The sequence below is a fragment of the Diachasmimorpha longicaudata genome, chromosome 8, assembly GCF_034640455.1.
Source record: "Diachasmimorpha longicaudata isolate KC_UGA_2023 chromosome 8, iyDiaLong2, whole genome shotgun sequence".
In the NCBI taxonomy this organism is placed as follows: Eukaryota; Metazoa; Arthropoda; class Insecta; order Hymenoptera; family Braconidae; genus Diachasmimorpha; species Diachasmimorpha longicaudata.
This window is the reverse complement of record NC_087232.1, coordinates 3,309,452-3,331,367: the sequence shown is the minus strand read 5'-3', so window position 1 is coordinate 3,331,367 and position 21,916 is coordinate 3,309,452. Positions and strand designations below refer to the sequence as shown.

At 37.1% G+C, this 21,916-nt stretch overlaps 2 protein-coding genes across 3 annotated transcripts in view; both read right to left on the bottom strand.

The window, feature by feature from the left end:
- Positions 1–169: 169 nt before the first annotated feature.
- On the bottom strand, positions 170–6,545 carry LOC135165593 (ATP-binding cassette sub-family C member 4-like). Its single transcript, XM_064127032.1, has 6 exons — positions 6,450–6,545; positions 5,608–5,854; positions 5,410–5,520; positions 4,838–4,972; positions 4,331–4,758; positions 170–3,740 (listed from the first exon to the last, which is right to left on the bottom strand). The coding sequence occupies exons 2-6, from the start codon at positions 5,685–5,687 to the stop codon at positions 394–396; spliced, it is 4,101 nt and encodes a 1,366-aa protein (XP_063983102.1). The 5' UTR covers positions 5,688–5,854; positions 6,450–6,545; the 3' UTR covers positions 170–393.
- A 2,068-nt stretch (positions 6,546–8,613) lies between these two features.
- The window catches only part of LOC135165598 (uncharacterized protein), a 63,332-nt gene continuing 50,029 nt past the window's right edge, over positions 8,614–21,916 (bottom strand). For both annotated transcript variants that reach the window (XM_064127038.1, XM_064127039.1), the window contains exons 4-12: positions 19,855–20,138; positions 18,878–19,401; positions 18,121–18,383; positions 17,194–17,488; positions 14,996–15,127; positions 12,385–12,572; positions 10,900–11,043; positions 9,572–9,696; positions 8,614–9,448 (exon numbers count right to left, since the gene is read on the bottom strand). In XM_064127038.1, coding sequence (XP_063983108.1) covers positions 9,345–9,448; positions 9,572–9,696; positions 10,900–11,043; positions 12,385–12,572; positions 14,996–15,127; positions 17,194–17,488; positions 18,121–18,383; positions 18,878–19,401; positions 19,855–20,138 — 2,059 coding nt within the window. In that variant the 3' untranslated portion in view covers positions 8,614–9,344. The remainder of the gene's footprint in view (positions 9,449–9,571; positions 9,697–10,899; positions 11,044–12,384; positions 12,573–14,995; positions 15,128–17,193; positions 17,489–18,120; positions 18,384–18,877; positions 19,402–19,854; positions 20,139–21,916) is intronic.

The window sequence follows — 21,916 nt, the reverse complement described above, 5'->3', positions numbered from 1 at the left end:
TTTAAAATCTTGATAGGAACGTGCTATGTTCCATGTTCTATGTTATGCTATATGCATAAAATTTTTTTTTGCTCTTAGTTTCGTCTCTGAGCGCTTTGTTTATATTTATGGGGCCCCCAAATGCAACATAAACCCACTCAGCTGAAAAATTCGTTAGTAAGCAATTACGTTCTTTAAATTTTTTAAAATTTTCTCATCTTTTTACTCTGAGACAATGACAACAGTACAATCGACAACGATGAAACATTGGTTTAAAAATTGATATTGGAAAAATTATCCTATTATCCTATTCATAGCAACCTTCATAATGTGGCGTCAGAATCGCCATGCAATGGTTCCATCAAATAATTTACAATTTAAGTCCTACCCTATTATCAGTAAATCTAATGACATTTATGCATATCTTACATCCATTCCTTCAAATGATTGTTTCGCTATTTGTGCTAAGTTATCGCTCATCGCATGTCCAGTTTTCTGTACAAAAGAATAAAACTTTCCATGTCGATTTTTAAGTAACACGTAAGGATGATCAAATTCCACAATACGACCATTATCCATAACAATAATTTTATCACTATCCATAATTGTATTTAACCTATGTGCAATAGTTAGTACTGTACACGCCATGAATTTCGATCTAATAGTTTTTTGTATCAACATGTCTGTATGAGGATCGACATTGGCAGTAGCTTCATCAAGCACTAGGATTTTATTATTTCTCAGAATAGCCCTCGCAAGACAAACCAGTTGCCTCTGCCCAACACTAAAATTGCCGCCCTTATCCACCACTTTGCTGTCAAGTCCATTTGCTTCTTTCACCACTGTCTCCTTCAATTCGACTTGTTCCAGGGCAGTCCAAAGTGCATGATCGCTAAACTCGTTGAAAGGATCAAGATTCTTCCTCAGAGTGCCCGAGAATAGCACAGGCTCTTGAGGAATAATAGCAATATGACGTCGCAAGTCCTCCAAGGTGACAGTCGCTGTATCAATTCCATCAATCTCAATGACTCCTTCAACCTTCGTCAATCGAAAAAGAGCTGATATCATAGATGACTTTCCCGCTCCAGTTCGTCCAACGATTCCTATCTTTTCACGTGGTGCTATTACAAAATCCACATCATTTAATACAGCAGGCGTATCATCGCTGTACCTCATGAAGACATGTTTGAACACAATGGATCCTTCCGTCGGCCAATTGACCGGCTTCGACACTGTTGATTTCTCATTTTGTTTCGCCTCTTTTCGTATCTTTCCTCCCTTCGCAGAATCAACATGATCAGCAGTGTCTTCTGGTACCAGTAAAGAATACTCGAGAACTCTTTCAACGGACATCATCTGATTGAGTACTTCTGCATACTGACGAACCCCCCATTGCAAGAGACTCGTTATCGAAGTGATCGAGGTGATTGCCAAGCCAACCTCTGGCCCACTGTATCCACTGGCCAGCAAAAGACCAAACGTCACAATGATCGTCAGGATCAAGCAAAATACATCGAGTGAAAAACCAAAAGCAGAACTAGTCGCCATGAACATGAACCAGGCAGAAGTATGGCCGTCCTGGAATCGATCAAATTCACCCAACAACAGTTCCTGACCACTAAAAGCTCTGATTGTCATCAAACCATTCATGGTCAAGTTTAGGTGAGTGAAAACAGGGGCTTTCATCACAGCTTCGAGTCTCTTGAGATTTTTGCTAGTCTTCACGTAAATTTTGGCCATCCAATAAAGGGCGTACGTGATAACAGCGAATGGAGCGAGAAAGATTGGATTGATGGTGCAGGTGATGACAATAACACCGCAGGTTATAGTCATAGCAATAGCAGCATCCTGCAGGGTCTTCGGTAGGAGGTCGTCAATGGCATCGATGTCTTTTGAAAATCTGTTGAGAATTCTCCCACTTGGGTTCATACTGAAGAACTGCATGCCAGTTCTTATCAGAGCGCTGAAAGCGTTGTCATGCAAGCGTTGACTTGATTTTATACACACCACGTAAAAGAGTATCGATTGTGTCATACCGAAGACAAAAATTGATAAGGTGATTCCGGTGTACGTGAAAATTCCTGTGTAGGCAGGTTCGATATCATATTCATCTGCTTTTGCTGTCAATGAAGTGTTGCTGTCTATCATTTTCAAGTAGTCGTTGAAACGTTTTTCCTCAACGCTCACCAGTTTTGGGAAGAACATATCGTAGGAAGTAACGGCGACTTGGGTTACAATGAGACAAAATGCAACCGCCATAATTAGGAACCAACTGTTGCCACTTTTTAGGTAATTAATGAAGATCGAGCCTGCTACGGTGCCTCGTGATGTCTTCTCCAGGGAATTAGCGATCTCCATACCATTTTCATCGTCCTCCGCTGCGGAATCATCAGCAGGTATCTTTGGAATCTGACTAGCTGCAGTTTCTACATGCACCGATGCTTTTCTTTCTGCAATTTCCGGACTGTCAGTGTCAGGTACAGCGGTGGAGTTGCATGCCAGGAGCGTGGAATACTCCGATCGCGCTGACAATAATTCATCGTAATTTTTAAACTTCTCGAGCTTTCCATTTTCCACCAATAAAATCTCATTGGATCCACTAATATATTGCAGCTGATGGGTGACCAGAATTCGCGTTGTACCTTGTAAGTACTTCTCGATACACTCTTCGAAGAGATATTTGCCAACCTGGGTGTCGACGGCGCTCAAGGGATCATCGAAAATATAGATATCTGACTTTCGATAAACCGATCTCGCCAGGTTGATTCTGGCTTTTTGTCCTCCCGACAGTGAACTACCTCGCTCTCCTAGGATTGTTTCATCTCCCAAGGGAAATTGTTTGAAGTCATTCAACAAGGCACAGACTTTGACGACTTGCTGATATTTCTCAGGGTCATATGACTGCCCAAACAGAATATTCTGGCGTACAGTTGATCCGAATATCCAAGCTTCTTGACTTGCGTAACTGATACTTCCATTGACATCTACATGACCCTCAATGATTGAAATTTCTCCGAGGATCGCTGATATCAAGGAGCTTTTCCCAGCGCCAACAGCACCAATCACCACGTAAACTTTTCCTCGTTCGATTGTAGCATCAACATCTTGTAATGAATTACCGATTGCCTTATCATCCCATTTGGCTGTCAAATTGACTAGTTTTATAGAGACATTTTTTCTTGTATCAGGTACATACTTCGCGTTTCCTGCTTCTCCATCATTGCGGATAAATCTCTCTACAGACATGTCCTCATCCGCCTTCCCAACACCCAACTTCGAAATGCGTTTCGATGTCAGCATCTTCATGGCTGACCACTGCACATGAGTCCGAAATTCCTTTGTCATCAATAAACTTTCAAGTCTCTTCACTGTTACGATGCACTGAGCAATCTCGGATATACCTCGTGAAAACATGAAACCCATGACTTCAGCAAGAACCGAGTAGTACGCGAAGAAGACAAATACCTTTTCGGTGGACAGTTGTTGGCCAAATAAAATCATTCCAACTAGGGTACAATAGAGTGCTGTGCGAGGTACGAAGAGATAGAGGGTCATAAAAGCTCCGTGGATCCAAGCGTTATTGCGAATTATATTGAGCTCGAGCTTTCGAATGAATGCTATTTTTTCGCAGAAGGGCTTTTCCCAGGCGTACATTTTAATCACTTGAACACCCGAGATTATTTCATTCATTACACGAACACGTTCGTCTGTCTTCACCGTTGTTTGGAGACGGTATTTCGCTGATAGTCTGCCTGTGTATGCTGTAAGAAACATTGAAGAAAATGACAATTAGTAATTCATCGGTAATTAAATCCCCTGTGATTTGCATAAAATATTAGACCGAGTGCAAATTGAACTGGGACATTTTCTGCTGATGGTTAAGCACAGACTGAATATCGATTTGGCTATTCTGATGAGATATTATGAATTACGATCAGGTCAACTGATGCGAAGGTTGTCGCACCAATAAGTCTGATAATTCTGATTTTGTTCTGACCAGTTGCATTATCGTCTTAGAAATTTGAGGAGCCTTCGATCTAGATAAACGATTAATTTAATTATCTCTGAACTTGCTAACGTAACATAAAAAAATAAATATTCTGATGTTGCTACGTCAGCATTCGACATGATGAAGTAACAAAACAGAAAAATCATATCAATAATGAAAAGTTTCCATCCACGATTGATTGGTTTGTTAACAGCTTAACATCACGATATTCAAGTTCATGCTGATCTGAATGACGCTTGTTATTTTTGCTCCGCAGGATCAGGTATGATACAGCGGCCACCAATTCAGAGATCATTTCAATTTTCACTCGGTACATTCAATCGAAATGATCGTATAATTTACATTGAATTGGTACGATGATGGATATCACCGCGATGCCGATCAATCCGCTGTAACCAGCTTCAGTCCACAAGAAATATCCAACAATAATAGACGCCAATGGAGCTGACCATAAATAGTGAATGAACACAAGTATGAGATCAAATCTATTGACATCGTTAGCGAGAAGATTAACTATCTTTCCTGGTGTTGTCTCACTCAAGCTCGTGACATTCAGCCGCAGTGCCTTCCGGTAAACCAGTGAGCAAACAGCAATGCGAATTCTTCCACCAATGTGATAAACTTGATACAACCAGTGATTCGCGGCTATTGCATATAATGCTGTGGCTAAGCAGACACCAGCTGCATACATCAACGTTTCATCGTAACTGATGCCTTTATCTTCCCGGAAATAGCGCAGTAGTTGGCCAATCAACATTGGTGTTCCTAATCTGTTGTACAGAGCAAAAAGACATTAAATATTTGGTTGGAATTAGAGAACAACTGTTACGATTGTTTGGAATGATTTACCGTAGAAGGAATTCGTTTATTGTTTGCAGTATTCCGAGAAAAACCAACTCCCACCAGAAACATTTGAATAATACTTTTGTGAGACTCGGTGATCGACGATGCTTCGCTGCTTTCTCACATTCTCCTTCCCAATACCTATTTGTTTTGAGAATTTTTAGTTATGAGGATCACAATATATTGAACTTGAAGATTTAAATGAGGTTCAAGGTAAACTTGTGCTGTGTTGTTTGATTTAAGACAGTCAATATTGAGATTTTTCTATACAGTCTAGTGTCTGAAGAAGATATTTTTGTATAAGTCGAAAAAGGGTCTAGAAGTCGGTAGATATGAACTGAATTTCGAAAAGCTAAGAGAATTGTGAAGGAAATTAAATTCATTCATCAGTTTAATCTACGGGCTCGGGCGACCACCACGTCCTTTTCAGATATCTACGTCAATAGAAATGAAAAAAAAACCGGTGAAATTATGAAAAACTATCTGTTGAAAACCTCAACGACTTTATAAAATGAAACTTCACTTGTGCACTGGTTTTTCCTGAAATTTGAAGGGTAAAAAAACGCGACAAAATTTACTTGTCTATCCTGTCTCCCAATGAATTTGATTTGTCATCCTTCGGTGCGTTATAGAGGTCCTCCCTCGTTAAAATTTTGCTGTATCCCAATTTGAAGAACTTGATAGTCCACCTTGATCCATAGAATACATTCGAAACCGTAATTAATAACACTAAGAGACAGTGGATTAACGAAAGTGATTGATTATCAAAAACTCACGTCCAGAATATAACTCCAAATAAATTTGCAGTTTCCCGAGGATTCGCATAACTAGAATTTTTTAGCACAGACATTCCCATCAATTACTTGTCACTCTATCAGTGCAAAGTGAACATGAGTTCGATCAAAGTTATCAGCAAGTGATGCTCCTAGTTTACGACTGTAGTCTCTCTTACACGGAAATGGAATCACTGTGGCTTCGACGATGATTTATTAATTAATCCTCCACCATCACGTAATCATTGCCCTGTAAAACATTGAGTTAGCACGTGTAACTAATTATTGACGCGAGGAATAGAGATAACGAATGATTATAAATTCAGAACTATAGCTACGGGAAATAATTATTTTTATTTGATAATTTTTGGAGATGGGTTAATGACTCCATTGCTATTAAGTAGCACTAAATTTAGATAGAAAAACACTAAATTTCGGAGGAGTTATTTTTTCCTTATCTCCACAATTACTGATATAAAATAGACCGTCTGTTTCAGTCAAGTAAGGAAGAGAGCACAGTAATTTCTAGATGAATGATGAGTGCTCTGCACTTGGGGCAATATCTGAAGGACTCATATGCCAGGAGATGGACCGATGAACTCATGGATCACACGATCTCAAAATTTTGATTCCCTATGGAATAAACTGGTCCAAACCCCATACCGTACTCGTACCCCATAAAATGTCAAAATTTTTCCACCAATTTTCTTCACCACTGCCTGAGCATGTGCATAGCTGCACTTTTGCGTGTATAATCATTAATTAGATTTTGTGTAAATCCCTTTATTTTTATACCAACTGATAGGTCTACTCTTGATAAAATGTATGCGTTCTTAGATAAATACCGCAGATATCGAAGAAACATTGCGCTGATTTTGGGTTACGATTGTATGACTTATCCACGAGAACCGGGTGACACGGAATCCCGGAGGAGACTGAACACTTCAAACGGGTCTATAATACACTTATAATTATAAAGATACACACACACATCACCAAGGATGAACTACGCACATTCTAAGTGAAGCATCTATCTTCGTGCACGTGCTCCGTTTTTAAAAAATACAATCAAGTCTCCATACATGGGTAGAATGTACATGTATACATTTCGTTGGATTCACGATAAATAAATAATGAAAATTATTAGCTCGATATACATATAATTAGATTTTTAAAAGAATGTACGGTGGTGTCATCCCCCGTTTCTATCACAAGTCAACAAATTATTGTAATGAAGCTTATGCTCACAGCGATTGCATACATTCATGAAATAATCTGCTTTCTTTAATAGCATTGCTAATTGAAGCTAGGCATGTCCTCGGTGACAGAGACAAGGTTCTGATAATATATCAATTCTGAAGTGCCAGTCCCATTGAGAGTTGAATTTTTTCCCCTAAATTATTAGGAGAAATCGACCAATCAGCGTTGCACAATATTTACAACAATTTGTATTATTTCTCTCGACCTGCATGCTTGACAAAGTGATAAATCTTCATTGACCTGATAAGCCCCAGAAACTTGTTGATTCATCACAATTACGAGTACTGATTGATACTGATGGGTGAATTCCTCGTGCCTCCATCGACACCCTTCCCTCGTGTGATAGTTTTCCTTGAATTATCGTTGACATTGGATAGCTTTTCAATTGATGAAGAGTGTTTGTTCCCACAAAATTAAATTTTTAACAACGTCAATCATTATTATTATATTGGTAATGCGTATTGAGTTTGAAATTAACTAGCGACCACAAGAGACGCACAAAATTCATCCTTGACTTTTCAACTTGAAGCAGCAACTGTCATTGTACAAAACAAGTTTCTATCATCAATTAGGTCACTTCGAAGGCAGGAAAAAATTCGAATGATATTGCACAGAGAAAATTATTTGGTGAATTTTAACTAGCGGAAGATGAAGGTCTGTAGTGGATCACATTTTAGTTGACTTGATGGATTTCAGAACTCATTGATCATTGATAAGAATTGTAACATAATCTCTCGATGAACCAGAAATAATCTATTCCAATCGAGTGAACAATCAAACATTAGAATTTCAAGATTTATTACTTTATTTTACAAAAGATACATTAATGGCTCTTTTTACAACTTAAAGAAAACAGATACACTCATTGCGTGCTTATGTTATGTACAAATTGCAGTTAAAATCGATGTTAAGAGATACAATATACAATTTGGAATGGAATTTCATAATCCAGGTGTGTCGTGTAGTTCCATTAATCCCTAGAATTGATGACACGATTGGGACCAAAATTCTATTGCATAAATTTGGTTCACAATGCACGCATAATTTTGAATGAAATGACGAGGTAATTTTCACCAAGTCATGATCATGGAGTATTCTTAAATGTAATACAATTTTTAGAATATACATAAGGTGTTATTGTTTCGTATGCAACCATCCAAGGAGTAATGTATCTGGGGCCTTTCTTCATCGCTGGTTACATTGTTTAATGAAGTGGAACGAGACGACAAAATTCAATTTCTTTGAAGAATATTTCGAAATATTTTCGAAAATATCACGAGATGGGGGAATTTAGTCTGCACCATTGGACAGTGAGAAACATTTCCAGTTCACAACGCTGATAGTAATTTGTTCCAATCAAATAATTGAAAAATAAGAATCAGACGAGAATCCTCAGGTTCCCTTCACCTGTGCTGAAGGATTTCTTAGCCCTCACCGCCATTTGACCCTTAACTACACCCAAAAAAATGTGTAAATTACTATAAATAGTCGTGTTTATCGATACCTCGAAAATATCGGGTGAAATGTGTTCTTAATCCGCTTTTTGAATCGGAAATTTCCTCAGTTTTCTGGTGTGATCATTTTTATTCAATTGTATTAATTTTATAGTAATTATAAAATCTAGCGTCCGCAATCCTTGGAATGGGAGTCCAATGGACATTGCATCATTGTCCCATAGCCTCATATAGATTCTCTAACATTAAAAAATTACGAATTAAAGCATAGTAGTCAATGGAATCCATCAGCCAATTTATAAGGTCAAATTCAACAATTTAATAACGATTATAATACACGGAATGGTAATTTTACATATCAATCACTTATTTGACGGATTTAAATGACAGGAACCTCGCATGATTTTTTAAAATTCATTTCTCAAGTTTATGATCAGAAAGAGACATTTTTTCTTCATGAACGTTCAAAAAATTTATAAATCAATAATTAATTTTAAAAACCCATCTTTCAAACGCTATGACGTCAATGACGTCATAATATCGGTGTGAATGTTGAATGAATCACAGAACGTGTTCGAACTAAACTAATCTAATCTGTAAATACGACTTGGCACCCACGCAGCCAATGGCGAATTAGTATTCTGTGACGTTCGTGACGTCATGATCATGTTAATCTCAAGAATGAATGATATGTACGTATTGTTATACATTAGGCCAACAATTCTTCATATTATTTTTGCTCTTCATAAGAAAGAACGTATAAATAAGGGATTTTGAGAAAAATATTCTGCATGCAGGTTCCCTGTCATTACGATTTACTTGAATAGAGAAGAAAAGAAATTACTCTAAGAATTATTTTGTTCGATCAACGTTAAAATACTGCGTATTCTTCGTACCCCTTTTCAATAAATTTTCATCGCAAAATTCTAGGCAATTCGTCATGGCAGTTTCGAAGGAGAGATAATCTCAAAATTTAAAATATTTTCGATTCTCAGTTTGGGCGCTTTATTGTCAAGAATTATTTCTTTATTGTTGAGGTTGTGAGATTGATACTAAGCTTCTGGGTTTTATCATCATTGTTGCCTTCTTCAGAGTGTAGTCCCATCCTCTCCAGCGGAACCAGACGATTCCTGCGACGAAATAAAAAGAATTGAAAAATTTTATGAGTGTTCACATATTTTCCATTAAATGTTTCATGAATTTAAAAAAATGACATTTTTGTGAAATTTAGTTTTATTAAACGTTAGATCTACCTTGCCGAGCAGTCAAATCTTGAGGATCGTGGAGGTAGAGACCGTTGAGTCCTCTCCCGCACGATTTCCACCACCAACCGCCCTTCAGCATCGATGCACAGTTCAATGATGATCGATCGTTATCTCTGGAAAAAGGAATAATAGAGGAAATTGATATTGAAAACCGTCATTTTCATGACAATCGCTATCGACGATTGTGCTATTTAATTATTAGAACTGTTTATAAAAATAATTTACTAATGATATTTACTAATAATTAAAACATTAGGGATCGGTCTCTTGTAAATTATGTTATCGAAGGACTTTCTCTAGGTTTTCGTCAATTATTTTAGCGCCTGATACATCGACAAAATTGCAACTGATAATTAATATTCAGATCACGAAAAGCTGAGAACATTACAAATTTCGACTGCTTAAAATTAGTAGCGATACAACACATGAGATAAATCGATAGGATGTGAACGAAACGTTTATGTGAACCCATTATCTGATGCTTTCAACCTCTGAGAAATTGAGACTTCATTAACAATAGGCAAAAGTCCGTACTGACAGCCACAAATTATTACGCTTTACCACAACAATGCCCCAGTAATAGCGGAAAAATGATCTTCTTCTTGCATATGCATATTGCCTCCGCGTTTCACAGGTCTTTGTTCATTGCATAATGTGCCTGTAAGACATCCTATAATTTTTCTAACCGATCCCGGAAGTCAGAACTGGTGCTCAAGAACTGAGTTTTTTTAATGGGACCAATGGGTAGCGGTTGTTTAGATTTTCTTGGACAGATGGACATTCCAAGAGGATTGATCCAGCAATAGTTGTTAATGATATTCTTCGATTGCGGTGGACCACGTAGTATACGGTCCATTCAGCAATGGAATTAATTTATATACCATGATAAGACAATTTTTAATGAAATTGGAATGAAACTCCAATGAAATTCCATTGGAATCTATGCCTTTTGGAGCAGACGTAATGTCGATAAATACGATGGGACTTTGTTCGACATTTGCGAACCATGAGAAAAATATTTCCATAGTTCAATTTCCTTACTAATGCACAAATGGATCGAACGTCTTTTTTAAAATAATTGTTCCTCTGTAAATTATTGTCACATATGGTGAACAAACAAAAAAGTAAAAATGAAAAAAAGAAAGATAATCAATAATCATTGATTATAGTAGAAATAATTCTTGGTGGTTAATGAATATTTATAAAACTGGTGTGTGACATTCCGAGATTTATTTTCACTGTGGAGTTGCTTGTTAAATTTTCATGCTTTTGCAAAATCAAGCAGGATTTTTCCTTCATATTCATGAATTTCTCACCTGTTGTATGTGGAGAACGGACTGTTATTGGAGCCATACCAGGGGTCATTCAGTGAATCGCCAGCATTGCCCTCGTATCCGTCAATCTCGAGTTTATAGTATTCCCCTTCTGAATATATTTTAAAGTGAGAGTACTGAGCGTACCTGGAACAATGAAATCATAAACTTGTCATTGAAGATTAGAGAGCGATCGATTGTATTCAACTACTGACTGAAAGTAATGGTTTTCTCGAATACAAGCAAGTCGTCCCAAGAAGTATGAACGAGGTTTTCCAGTTTTTATTAATGGAATTGAGAACCTCTGTTGTATGTCTTTTAATTTATATAATAAATTTTTCACTCAGAACTGAGAAAATAAATTTCAAAATGAGAAGTACAGATTTTTGCAGAATAGAATATGATAGACTAGAATCATCTGGCTTAAACCAAATTCAAAATTCCTATTCCATGACCATAACATGACTGGAAGGAATAGATCGTTAACAATAAACGTTTTCTCAATTTTTTTACTAGTTAGTAAGTCTTGTTTGACACAAACGAATCTGAAATAACAAAATTTATCGGAAAAAATGTAAAAATTGACTTGGATTAAAGACAATTGTGTTCCCTGTACAAGGAAACCAATAATTCATGTTTGAAACTTTCGAGCTGAAGTTGAACGAATTTTCGGAAATAATTTTTAATTTGTAACTTTTTTGATCCAACAAGAATTGTTGAAGAGCATATTCGCTTTTTCGTCCAATGCTGTATGGCAACACAAGTTCAAAACCAGTTTCTCATTTTGGTAAAAATCAATGCGTGGGAATATTTTATTCACTCATTGTATTATTTTTATCTCACAAATTGTATCACACACGATGATTCCACCTCGAGTGGGGAAAGTATAATCACAGGTGACTTTCGAGCCTCGTATACCTGACTCGAGGCGATGAATCCATCGTCACACATATACATGCATTAAACAACCCAAAAATAAAGATAAAAAGAATTGGTTTCACGTGTAACACAGCCTGGCGTTTCGCATGCTACGATCTCATTTATCAAAAACCTGATCTCTGCCTGTGTTATTTATGTAATAAAGGCTCTTTCGTTCACAACTTCACCACCTTCCTGGATTCAATGGTTTTTCAATCTTTCATTATGGACAATTGCCGATTATTTTGAATTAACCCTAGAGTGACTACCATCCCGAGGAAAACGCAGCAGCAGATCGTTTTCCTTCAATTGCCATCGGTTGACTACCAGGAAAAATGGAAGAATGAATTTTTCTCTTTCAATTGAAGTGTCTAAAAAATTACGATAGTGCTCTGAACGACATAATTTTCAAAATTTGTGAGAAAATAAATAAACTATTTCAGACGGATTATTTTTTCGCACTTGATGTGAATCTTTCGGCACTTTACAACGGTCTATCTCGTATACTCAATCAAGAAGTTCTTAATTTACGTGAAGGACGATTTAGTAATAATTTTGTGAATTAATTACCTTTTATTGCCCTCGAAATCTTCCAGTTCAACTCTCAACGAATAATCCTCGTTATTAGTTAACATGTAAATATTCTCATTTCCAAGCCAAAACTCTCGGGCAGGGTCACCAAATCCATTTTTATAGTCAGCCCAGTCTCGGTTGAAGTTTTCTCTCGGCTCTCCAAAATCATCACGTCTTTGAATTACCTGAAAATTGAGTTCTATAATGGTAGAAATGTAATCTTGAACAAAATTGAACTAGGTCACCCGATACTAAGGACAATTAGAATGTCTCGGATGCCCTACAAGGTTATTACATCAGTATTTGAACGAGAAATATTTTTAGTAGAATGAAATTTCATAAAACTAAGTGTTCATTTTTTTGAAAATATATAGAAATTTTTGGAACGTTCGACACAAGAATAGAGTACTCTCTTAAAACATCAGTGATCATCTGGAAAGCTCCCAGATTTGGCCAGTTAAACTGAAGCAATAAATAAGGAAACATTGATAATTTATTTTCTTTAGATATTTTCTATGAATTTCGTTGGCTAAATTTTTCAATTTTTTTTCGTTCGATTTTTCGTTTAATACAAATCGCGTGGGGTCCATTACAGCAGTTTTCGTGAAAATTTTTTGGAGAGCAGTGATTAAAATAAAAGGTTGAATCTCAATGAACCCGTTGTCCGTCCACCTGAACCATTCCGTCCTACTCCACTCGAGTAATTCTTTTTCTTTTCTCATTTTTTTACGCATTATTACGCGAATAACCTTCGGACAAGTTATATCCCACTGCGTTCCACAAAATGCAAAAATCCCTTTCACCGATATACTTTACAGCAGCGGTATATCAAAGTAGAACGATGACGTTTTTCATTTAATGGGAATAATTGCATACCTATTTTTTACATGATAATTTTAACATCTCTTTCTGTACCTGACACTTCACCTCCTTCCCAAAGCTATGAGAATCAAAACCCTTGAGAATATTCAAGTACTTGAGCTTTAACTCTTGAATGGCATTTTCAACTTTCAAAGAAAAAAGAAAAAGGATTTATTTCTCTTGGATTCTGGAACATGTCTAGAAAATTAATAACCACTCCAAATAGGCAGGATTTTTTTTTTCGCTTCGCTTCTGAATTAGAAATTCAATTTTGTAACGCAACAAAAAAAAATGACACAATTACACCCTCACAGCGTCCTGTCGTTGAGTAATCTCTCCTGGTAATGCTACATACTTGACAATTACGAGAATAATAACAGTAGAACTAACAGCGATCACACTTTCAAGGTTTTTGAATCCTCACAGAAAGATAGTCTGATCCCAATTGATATTTCCACTTCCTCGAGAATTTATTGACGTGAATATTCATAGTGCCCTGGACTTGATGATCAATAAAGCGTGTAGTTATTTCAAAATGGAATGCGGTTGATATCAGATGGAGAGGAAAATTTCTAATGTAGAATGATCGACAAAATTGTTCGTAGGACATTTTTTTCCCTCGGGGAAACCGTATTTTTCACGCATTTTTCGACACGAGAGATAATATCCTTAGGATCCTATCTATACTCATTCGATAAATTGTTAATTCATGCTGTTGTGATGAAAAGTAACTGATAAAATATGTACAGGTACGTTCTCCACGAATTATTTGATTGTGATGAATGTGTGTGAATCTCCCTAACTGCTTCAGTCAAAAAAAAAAGTCTAGGATTGTGACATTCTATCAGCCTGCATTGTTGCCACTTTCTTTTCATTCAATTTTTTCTTCATTCCTTTCTCCGATGACTTCCTGGGTTCAGCTAAATGCCCACACGAATTAACTCGAAATGAAAGTGACACAAAACACTCGACACTAATTTCCTGATATCTGAGTAACAATAATTTCAGCCATATTCATTTATCGTTTGATGAAAAAATCATTATTTACAGAGGATTGAGTGAAAATTGTCGGCGATTCGGTTGTCGCAAGACATGTTGTGACATCAATCTGGACGTGTAATTGGTGGTTGTGACGATTGTCATTCAGAGAAACTTGGAAGTGATGGGTAAAAGTTACCGGTTAAGAGCTTTATGTTGTATTAGGTGATGAGACGTGACAATTGGGTAGCTGTCCAAATTTCAATGACCATCAAAGTGCTATCACACTGGTAAAATTGTTTATTGTAATCTACTTCGAATTCAACATTCCCTGATTGAAAGTCCTCGGGTGATGGCCGCGTTGATAAGTTAAATCTTGCACCAAAAAATCGGTGAAATTTGGAATTTTTTAGCTTTGAAACGAAAAGAGATATTAATATAAAAAATTGGTCTCGACTTTGCTCCATCCAGACCCGATTACTATTGATCGTGATTAATGAGAAGGGGGAAAATAACCATTTTATGAGAAAAATAATATTATAAAGTTCAAGTGAACATTCGTATCTACAGCTGCCACCAAAAATGATAAAAAAATTAATATTCTGTACTTGATATGAAAATTATAATCTGAGTTAAACTTTTGTAATGAATAAGGAACGTTCAAAGGCTCTTAAACAATAACAGATCGTCAACAACTGTTTTTGTTTCACGAAAAATGTTTTTAAAAAATGGGTTTGATGTTGAGAAAGAAATAATAGTATTTAATTACCGTCCATCCTCCCTCAACGATTTCCTGCTCGCAGAAGACCTTCAGGAACCAATAGGTTGTTCCTCTTATTTGGAGATAGTACACCCCGCTCTCTCTCATTCCTGCGTTGAGTAAATCTACACACGAGTAACCCTGAAAAAAATAATATCAATATTTATTTCTATTCCTTTTTCTCCATGTAAAGAATGTATGGAACTATGAGGAACCTAAATTCGTCCTTCAGTCTAGGTCTCACATGTAACACGACTGCTTATCATAATTTATTTCCTTCTAAATTGTGCACTACAAACAGCTGAAATTTGTCTCATTGTCAGTATCTGGGGAAATAATTCGAAGAGAATTAAAATTAGAGAGAAAAAAAATAGTATAAGTATTGGCCTCGAAAAAGACGAGGACAATCGTCCGAAAAGTCTGGATTCTACGTATATTTTTTATTAAGATAAGAATAAAAGAGCGGCATGAGGCGCAAAGGAGGAAATAAATTTCATGGACAGTGTGTAAGGGAGAAGTCTTGGAGACGTGATATCGAAGCCGATCGACACGCGCAGCAATTTTGCGGTCAGATACAAAGCGACGCCCATGGGTATATGTTTATTAAGAGTACCTACGGTACCATCACCAATGTTACTCCCCCGGGGGATTCTCACACGACACCCATAAACCAGAACAGAAAAAAAACTCCTTTCTCCCTAGAGCTTCACTGTCCATTCATATTTAATTTCTCTGATTGGGAAAAAAGTTGCTCTTGATGTCTTATCGCTGGTCCTTCTATTGTACCCAGAAGGCGCAATCCCACGAGTGACAGCTGCCGGCAAAACTTTGATTCCCCTCCTGGCGTCATGTCATGACTTTCACCACTAGTACAAAAAGAATCGATATACGTATGTCAAGTGACAATACATCAGCCCACAGGAAGAAAAGTCAATAGAATTTAACGGAAGTTCTGGGCCCGTGACATTTGACTATTTTCGACGATAATTCACTACCGAGTGAACACTATGTTTCGAACCCCGGAGGTGATAAATACTTTCGATTTTTGATTTCACTTCTGAAGATGTAGAATAAAAAATTATGCATCCGACCAGAAAAACTGGAGATTGGTGAGATTAATATCCCAATCATTTTCCCACCTCTCTTCTTTCAGATGATTAATTCATTCGAATTCACCCGAGTTTTTTGAATTAACGGCTTTCTTAATGAGTCGTTAATCAAAATTGACGATGCATTGCATTTTTTTTTTCACTGCAGGAAGCAAAAAGTAGTTCTGCTCCCTGCAACAATTGACTAGCGCATTCACAAGGTTCCCCATGGCCTTGATATTTTCGTCATAATAAAATTGATCGAAAAGTGAAATAAAATATTGTATTGAAGTCCTCGATATGAAATGAAAGTTGGCATTTTGAATCACACATCGACATTGATAAATTACCATGGAATTATATTTCTTCAAATTTAATTGGCAAAAGTACATCTCGTCGAGTAAAACTGATGATATAGAAGGAAAATTATAAACCATCATCCGAAATATACCAGGAATACGTAGTGGGGGGGATTGCATATCGTTTCAGATGCTGTTTGTGAGCTCTGTAACGAGTGAAAATTCAACATGAAAGGCCGTGGCACCGACCGCCTGTACAAGCGGCTTCTATAATGTTTCGATGTCTGTCTCATTCTTCCAGTGGTCTTTATCTCCTACCTTTTCCCCCCTTCTCTTATTGCCTTATATACAATCTCAAATGCACGCACGACTGTCGGGCATGAACGTGGATATGTACTCGAGCACATATTAATTCACTTGGGCAATTACTGAAGTCATAACTCATATTCATGAGGATGATGAACATGGGCTTTTGGGTGAGAATATTTACAAGGTTTTTTGCGATGATTTAGGTGAATTTAGGGGTATTTTCATTTCTTTTACTCCCACCCTTTATGATTGGTTCTTAGTAATGTTGCCAAACAAATCAGAAAAGATTTCACAATTTCATTATTTTTTTCATTAAAAAAAATGTTGGAATTTCCGATTCTATTGATTGAATGAAAATTAATTAATATCATCGATTATCGTGAGTTCTTACACGTCACAGTTGAAAGTATGTTTTATTGATCAACCCCGTAGGTGAAGGGTTGCGGTCAGCGCACGCGGTACAGTATAACAGACTAATGAATTCCAAAGTAACCCTAGAATCCCGACTTACCTTGACGTCTCTGTAGTTAACCAGCAATGAGTCAGTGGTGAATGTGGAATTTGCAGGGCTGGGTTTGTTCTTAACGCTGGGAAATATGACACCCCGATTGCGCGTTGCTGATCGCTGCGAGGAAGTACCGGGGCTCTGTGTTGAAGTCGATGAAGTGGATGATGTTGTCATGGGACTGGTAGCAGGTGGATTAACGGAGGACGACGCCTGTAGTGATGATGTTGTTGGTAATGGTGTTGTTGTGGTGGATGGAGGTGGTGTTTCCGTTGTGTATTCCTCGTTCAGAGCAATGTAACTAGAACAATTTTTAATTCAATTATTTTCATTGGTACTACCTTCCAGTGATGGATTATGTTGAATAAAACATCTGCATTCTCTGTTTGCCAGATTTTTTTAGATAAAAAATGTGTAAATCTGTGTTATATCATCTCTCACTTCCAGAATATCTCTATGATCCACGAAATCATCACTAGTGATGTGGCGAGAGACACCACAAGATATCGCGAAAGACTATTTTCCAGGAATTGTTTTCGTCTCAGTAAATACGGGAATTTGATGTCTCATTTCAATTTCGAAATACCCAGTAAACGACTCCTGTCGTGATGACGGGGAGTCAATTTATTTCATCTTGGTTACCAGTTTTTCGGATTTTTTTTTATATATAGAAGACCGAGGGAAGACGACAGGAGACAGAAAATGAGATTTTTAATTTTATTACAAGAAAAATTTTCCTCCCACGTGAGATAAATTGAACTGGACTCATCGCGAGTGTCTCAGGGCAACACTAATCTTCTCCAGATAATTACTTGAATTTTGAGTGTATCATGGAAATATAATTGGCTTATGAACTTATTCGTCCGTTGATTATCTGTTTCATATATCCTTTATAAAGGACGAAATGCAACGCAAAGGGAGAAATATACTCACCGGCTTGGATCGTACTCAACAAGCCGATCAATCGTAGGATCCAACAACAATTCCGCTGGTATCGGACGCTGAGCGAGATTGGCCACGTCATCCTCCTGCTTCTTGAGCCTACTCTCCACTCCCTCGAGATTCTCAATTATCTTGTTAGTCTTGGATCTGAGATCCGCGCCTATCTCATTAATCGCTCTCTCCTGGCGTTGTGTCTGCGTCAGCAATGCATCGGACTTCGGCAGGAGATGATCGACTGAGCTCTTGGTACCCACCTGCAGGTACAACATAACGGAATTCATCAAATAACGTTCTTCCCTCTTGTTGAGACTGACAAGATTTTTCTACTCATTAGTTACAGGAAGATTAATGTTGTGGATGTTCGTAGGTCTGAAAAATCATATTTTATATCACTAGCACAGAAAAATCACGATTTTCCCTTCACCTGTACTAAATTTCCTCGTGTCCAAATGGTTATTTCCTCAGTTATTCATCAGATAGTGGCATGATTACATATATTTTAGGTACATGATTACATACATATTTATTTGGGTAAATAACCACGACTAGAATATCATCATTAATAATATGTTTAAATCGAATATAATTAGTTGCGAGGCAAATGCGATTTTTTTCGCATATAAGTAAAATAAATAAACGTATTAGATCAGTACTAATTGAAAACAGCTAAAAAAGAAAGTCAGCAGTTAGCAGGGAACTTAGTGGGCCAGTTGTTGAACCAAAATGAGCAAAAAATACAACTACTTACAACAACATTCCAAACCTGGTCCATCTTCTCCGAAACAGTTAGCATGGGATGAATCTTTTCGACAAGTCGATCGATCTTACTCTTCCTGGTAACCTGAGGCGCTTGAGTGCTCGTTGTCGTCTGATTTTGGTTTGAAAGTTGGCCCTTGTCAACAATCGCTTCGTGAATGTCTCGAGTAAGCGTATAAACAGTTCCCAAAGTGTCAGCCACCAAATTCATGTGAAATTGAAGCTTCCTGTCAACGTTACCCGTCGCTTGACGTAGATTTTCTATCTCTATTGACACATGATTCATGACTTCGTTGCTCATTGCTTTTGTTATTTCTATGACATTCATGCTTATGGGTTTTTTCTCGCTCGCTTCGGCATTTATATCATCACTTGGTAGGAAATTATTGTCAAGTTGATTCTTCAGGTTCACGAGTTTGTCGTCAATGTCAGAGACCTTTTGATCCAGAGATAGGAGTTTATCACCGAGGTATTCTGGATTCGGTCCGTCGTGATGGATCAGACGAATCACGGGCACTGAATTGTTGAGTTAATTAGTTGTAATTAAAGTCATTGTGCAGGGAGACATTCTTTTATAATTGGACAGGATTATCATTTCGCTAATTGGACATTTGTTTTTTTTCAGGGAAATTTTCAAGGACAGTCTTTACATTGTAATTACTTGTTGAAGAATGCGAAAATAGTTTTTAGCATTGAAAACTTTCGAGGAGAAATATTATGAGGACAAATGCAGTAAAAAATTCGTCATATTGAAATTTTCCAATTTGTTCAATGACAAGTGGGATATTTTTCTCATTTGCTAAATTGCAACGTTCAAGAATGGGAGCAGTGAGAATTTATTCAAATTAAAGGATAAATGTAATTTGTGCTCAATCAGTCTCAGAAGATCTTGAAGGTAATGATTTTTTTATAGTTTGCTTGTCTTCTGAAGGAACATTGGAATAGGGATAATGAAAGAATAGTAATTACCAGTATCGTCATCTTCATTACCGGTACTACTGTCTACCGATCGTGCACTCTGCCCTAGCACTTCCGGAGGAAGTGTTGGCTGTGCGTGAAACAACTTCAGGTCCAAGGTCCTCAGTTTCGTTATAACTGCATCAGTTTTATCGATATTATCGTTGACACGAGAATCCAGAGCCTCAACCCTTCTCATCAGGTGCTCCACAGCCTTGTCCAGGTTCTCGATACGCTGGAGCTTCGACTCCAGGGTCGATACGATGACATCGAAGACATTGAACAAATATTGTTCCCTACAACAGAAAAAAACGACCAAAATTTAGTTCTAACTATTTTCAATAAAAAAAATTCAGATGTTACTCCAGGACAAGAGGCCCAAAGTCATGCTTTAGAAAAAATTCCAGCGCTGGTACTGGAAAATATCTCCCCATGCACCAACGTCGGCCACTAAGATTGGGGCAATGTCGGCTTCAATCATAGAAATTAACTTTATTATCGTAGAAATTCCATTCCAAAGGAAATTGTTGATTTTTTAGCCAACACATGTTAAATGTGTTTCTCTCGCAGGAATAATCTCCTCTTTTTTTTTATTAATGACAACAATTTTTCGGTGGATTTTGTAGTATTAGTGATCTTTATTCCCATTGAAATTCACGAATGAAAGTGAAATTTGGCTATTACCTAACGGGTCCACCGAGCTGAACCAGTTCATTCGCTTGAGTGCGGTGGCCCCCGGAGATGTAACGAAATAAGAAATGAAAAAAAAAAATTGGCAAAAGAGAACTGGGCGGAGTTGCGGTGTGCAAGCAAGAGAGTAATACACGTGGCGGTAAAGAATGAAAGCAGATATGCCAGCATGAATGGAATGTTCGGGAACAGTTCTTATTTAACTCCTTGGAATCAATTCGTCCAGGGTACAATTAATCCATCATTCCATTTTTGAGGGATCGATTGGCAAATCCAATTAGTTTATATAATTATTACCCAGTTGATATTATTACTCCCTCTATTCTTCATCAACAACCTCCTTAAGAACAAGTCACAGCAACTACACAATGGTTTTCGAAGAAAGTTCCATTTTTGGTTCAGATGATTTTGGAAAATCATGACAGCGAACGAGGGGTAAAATACATGAGTCTCATTACTGAGAATATTTTCAGTAAAATCCGTATTTTCAGGCTAATGAGCTATCGACATTTCAAAAGAAGACAGAATGTCTAATTGTGTGTGCCGGAGCAAACAGTAGCGCATTGGAGGATAAACTGTATAAGGAATAAGACGAGAAAGTACACGACCCAGAGACCCGCAGCTCCAAGCTCACGACGGTCACGCGACATCCACGACCTCCATCAATTATCAAGTAACCAGCCTATTCCACAATTTATCTAGCTATTAAATACTTCGAGCGATGAAATCTTTGATTTTTGTAATTATCTGGTAGCGTTTCACATGCCACTCAGCAATTATTCCGTGTGAACAATATCATTGTTAAGGTGTGTGGATCGATAAACTCAAGTTGAGTCATTGATGTTAGAAGAAAAAATGCCCTAAAAAATCCTATCTATCACCGATCATTTTTTTTCCAAAAAAGATAACTTTGATGAGTTTCAGTTCAATTATTGAGTTAATGATTTTCTTAAAAAAATCTCTTTCGCATAGGATGTCACTTAAAAGTTTCCATTTGATTTCAATCAGTGAGTGAATTATGGGCTTTTTAACTTTTACATATATTTTTTATTTTTTTATTTGCGAGATGGGACACGAGTACTCAAAAAGAACGTTTTTTAGTCTCTAGAATTTGTGTACATAAATTTCGAGAATTCTCTCCAATAAAAATGTCCTCAACTGTTGCCAGAATCCTTGAAGCGTGACAACTCACACCTTAATTATCCTCTGTATTCATCGGTGTCACTGAACCCCAAGGATTAATTAAAAATATATATCCACGTTAATTTACCATTCTGAGCGACGTAAACAGGTTAACACCCCAGTATTTATCTCCTTTTATTTTTAACAACTTGTCCAGTATTTATGGTAATTTGAACAACACTTTTTGTTCTCACGAAAATTA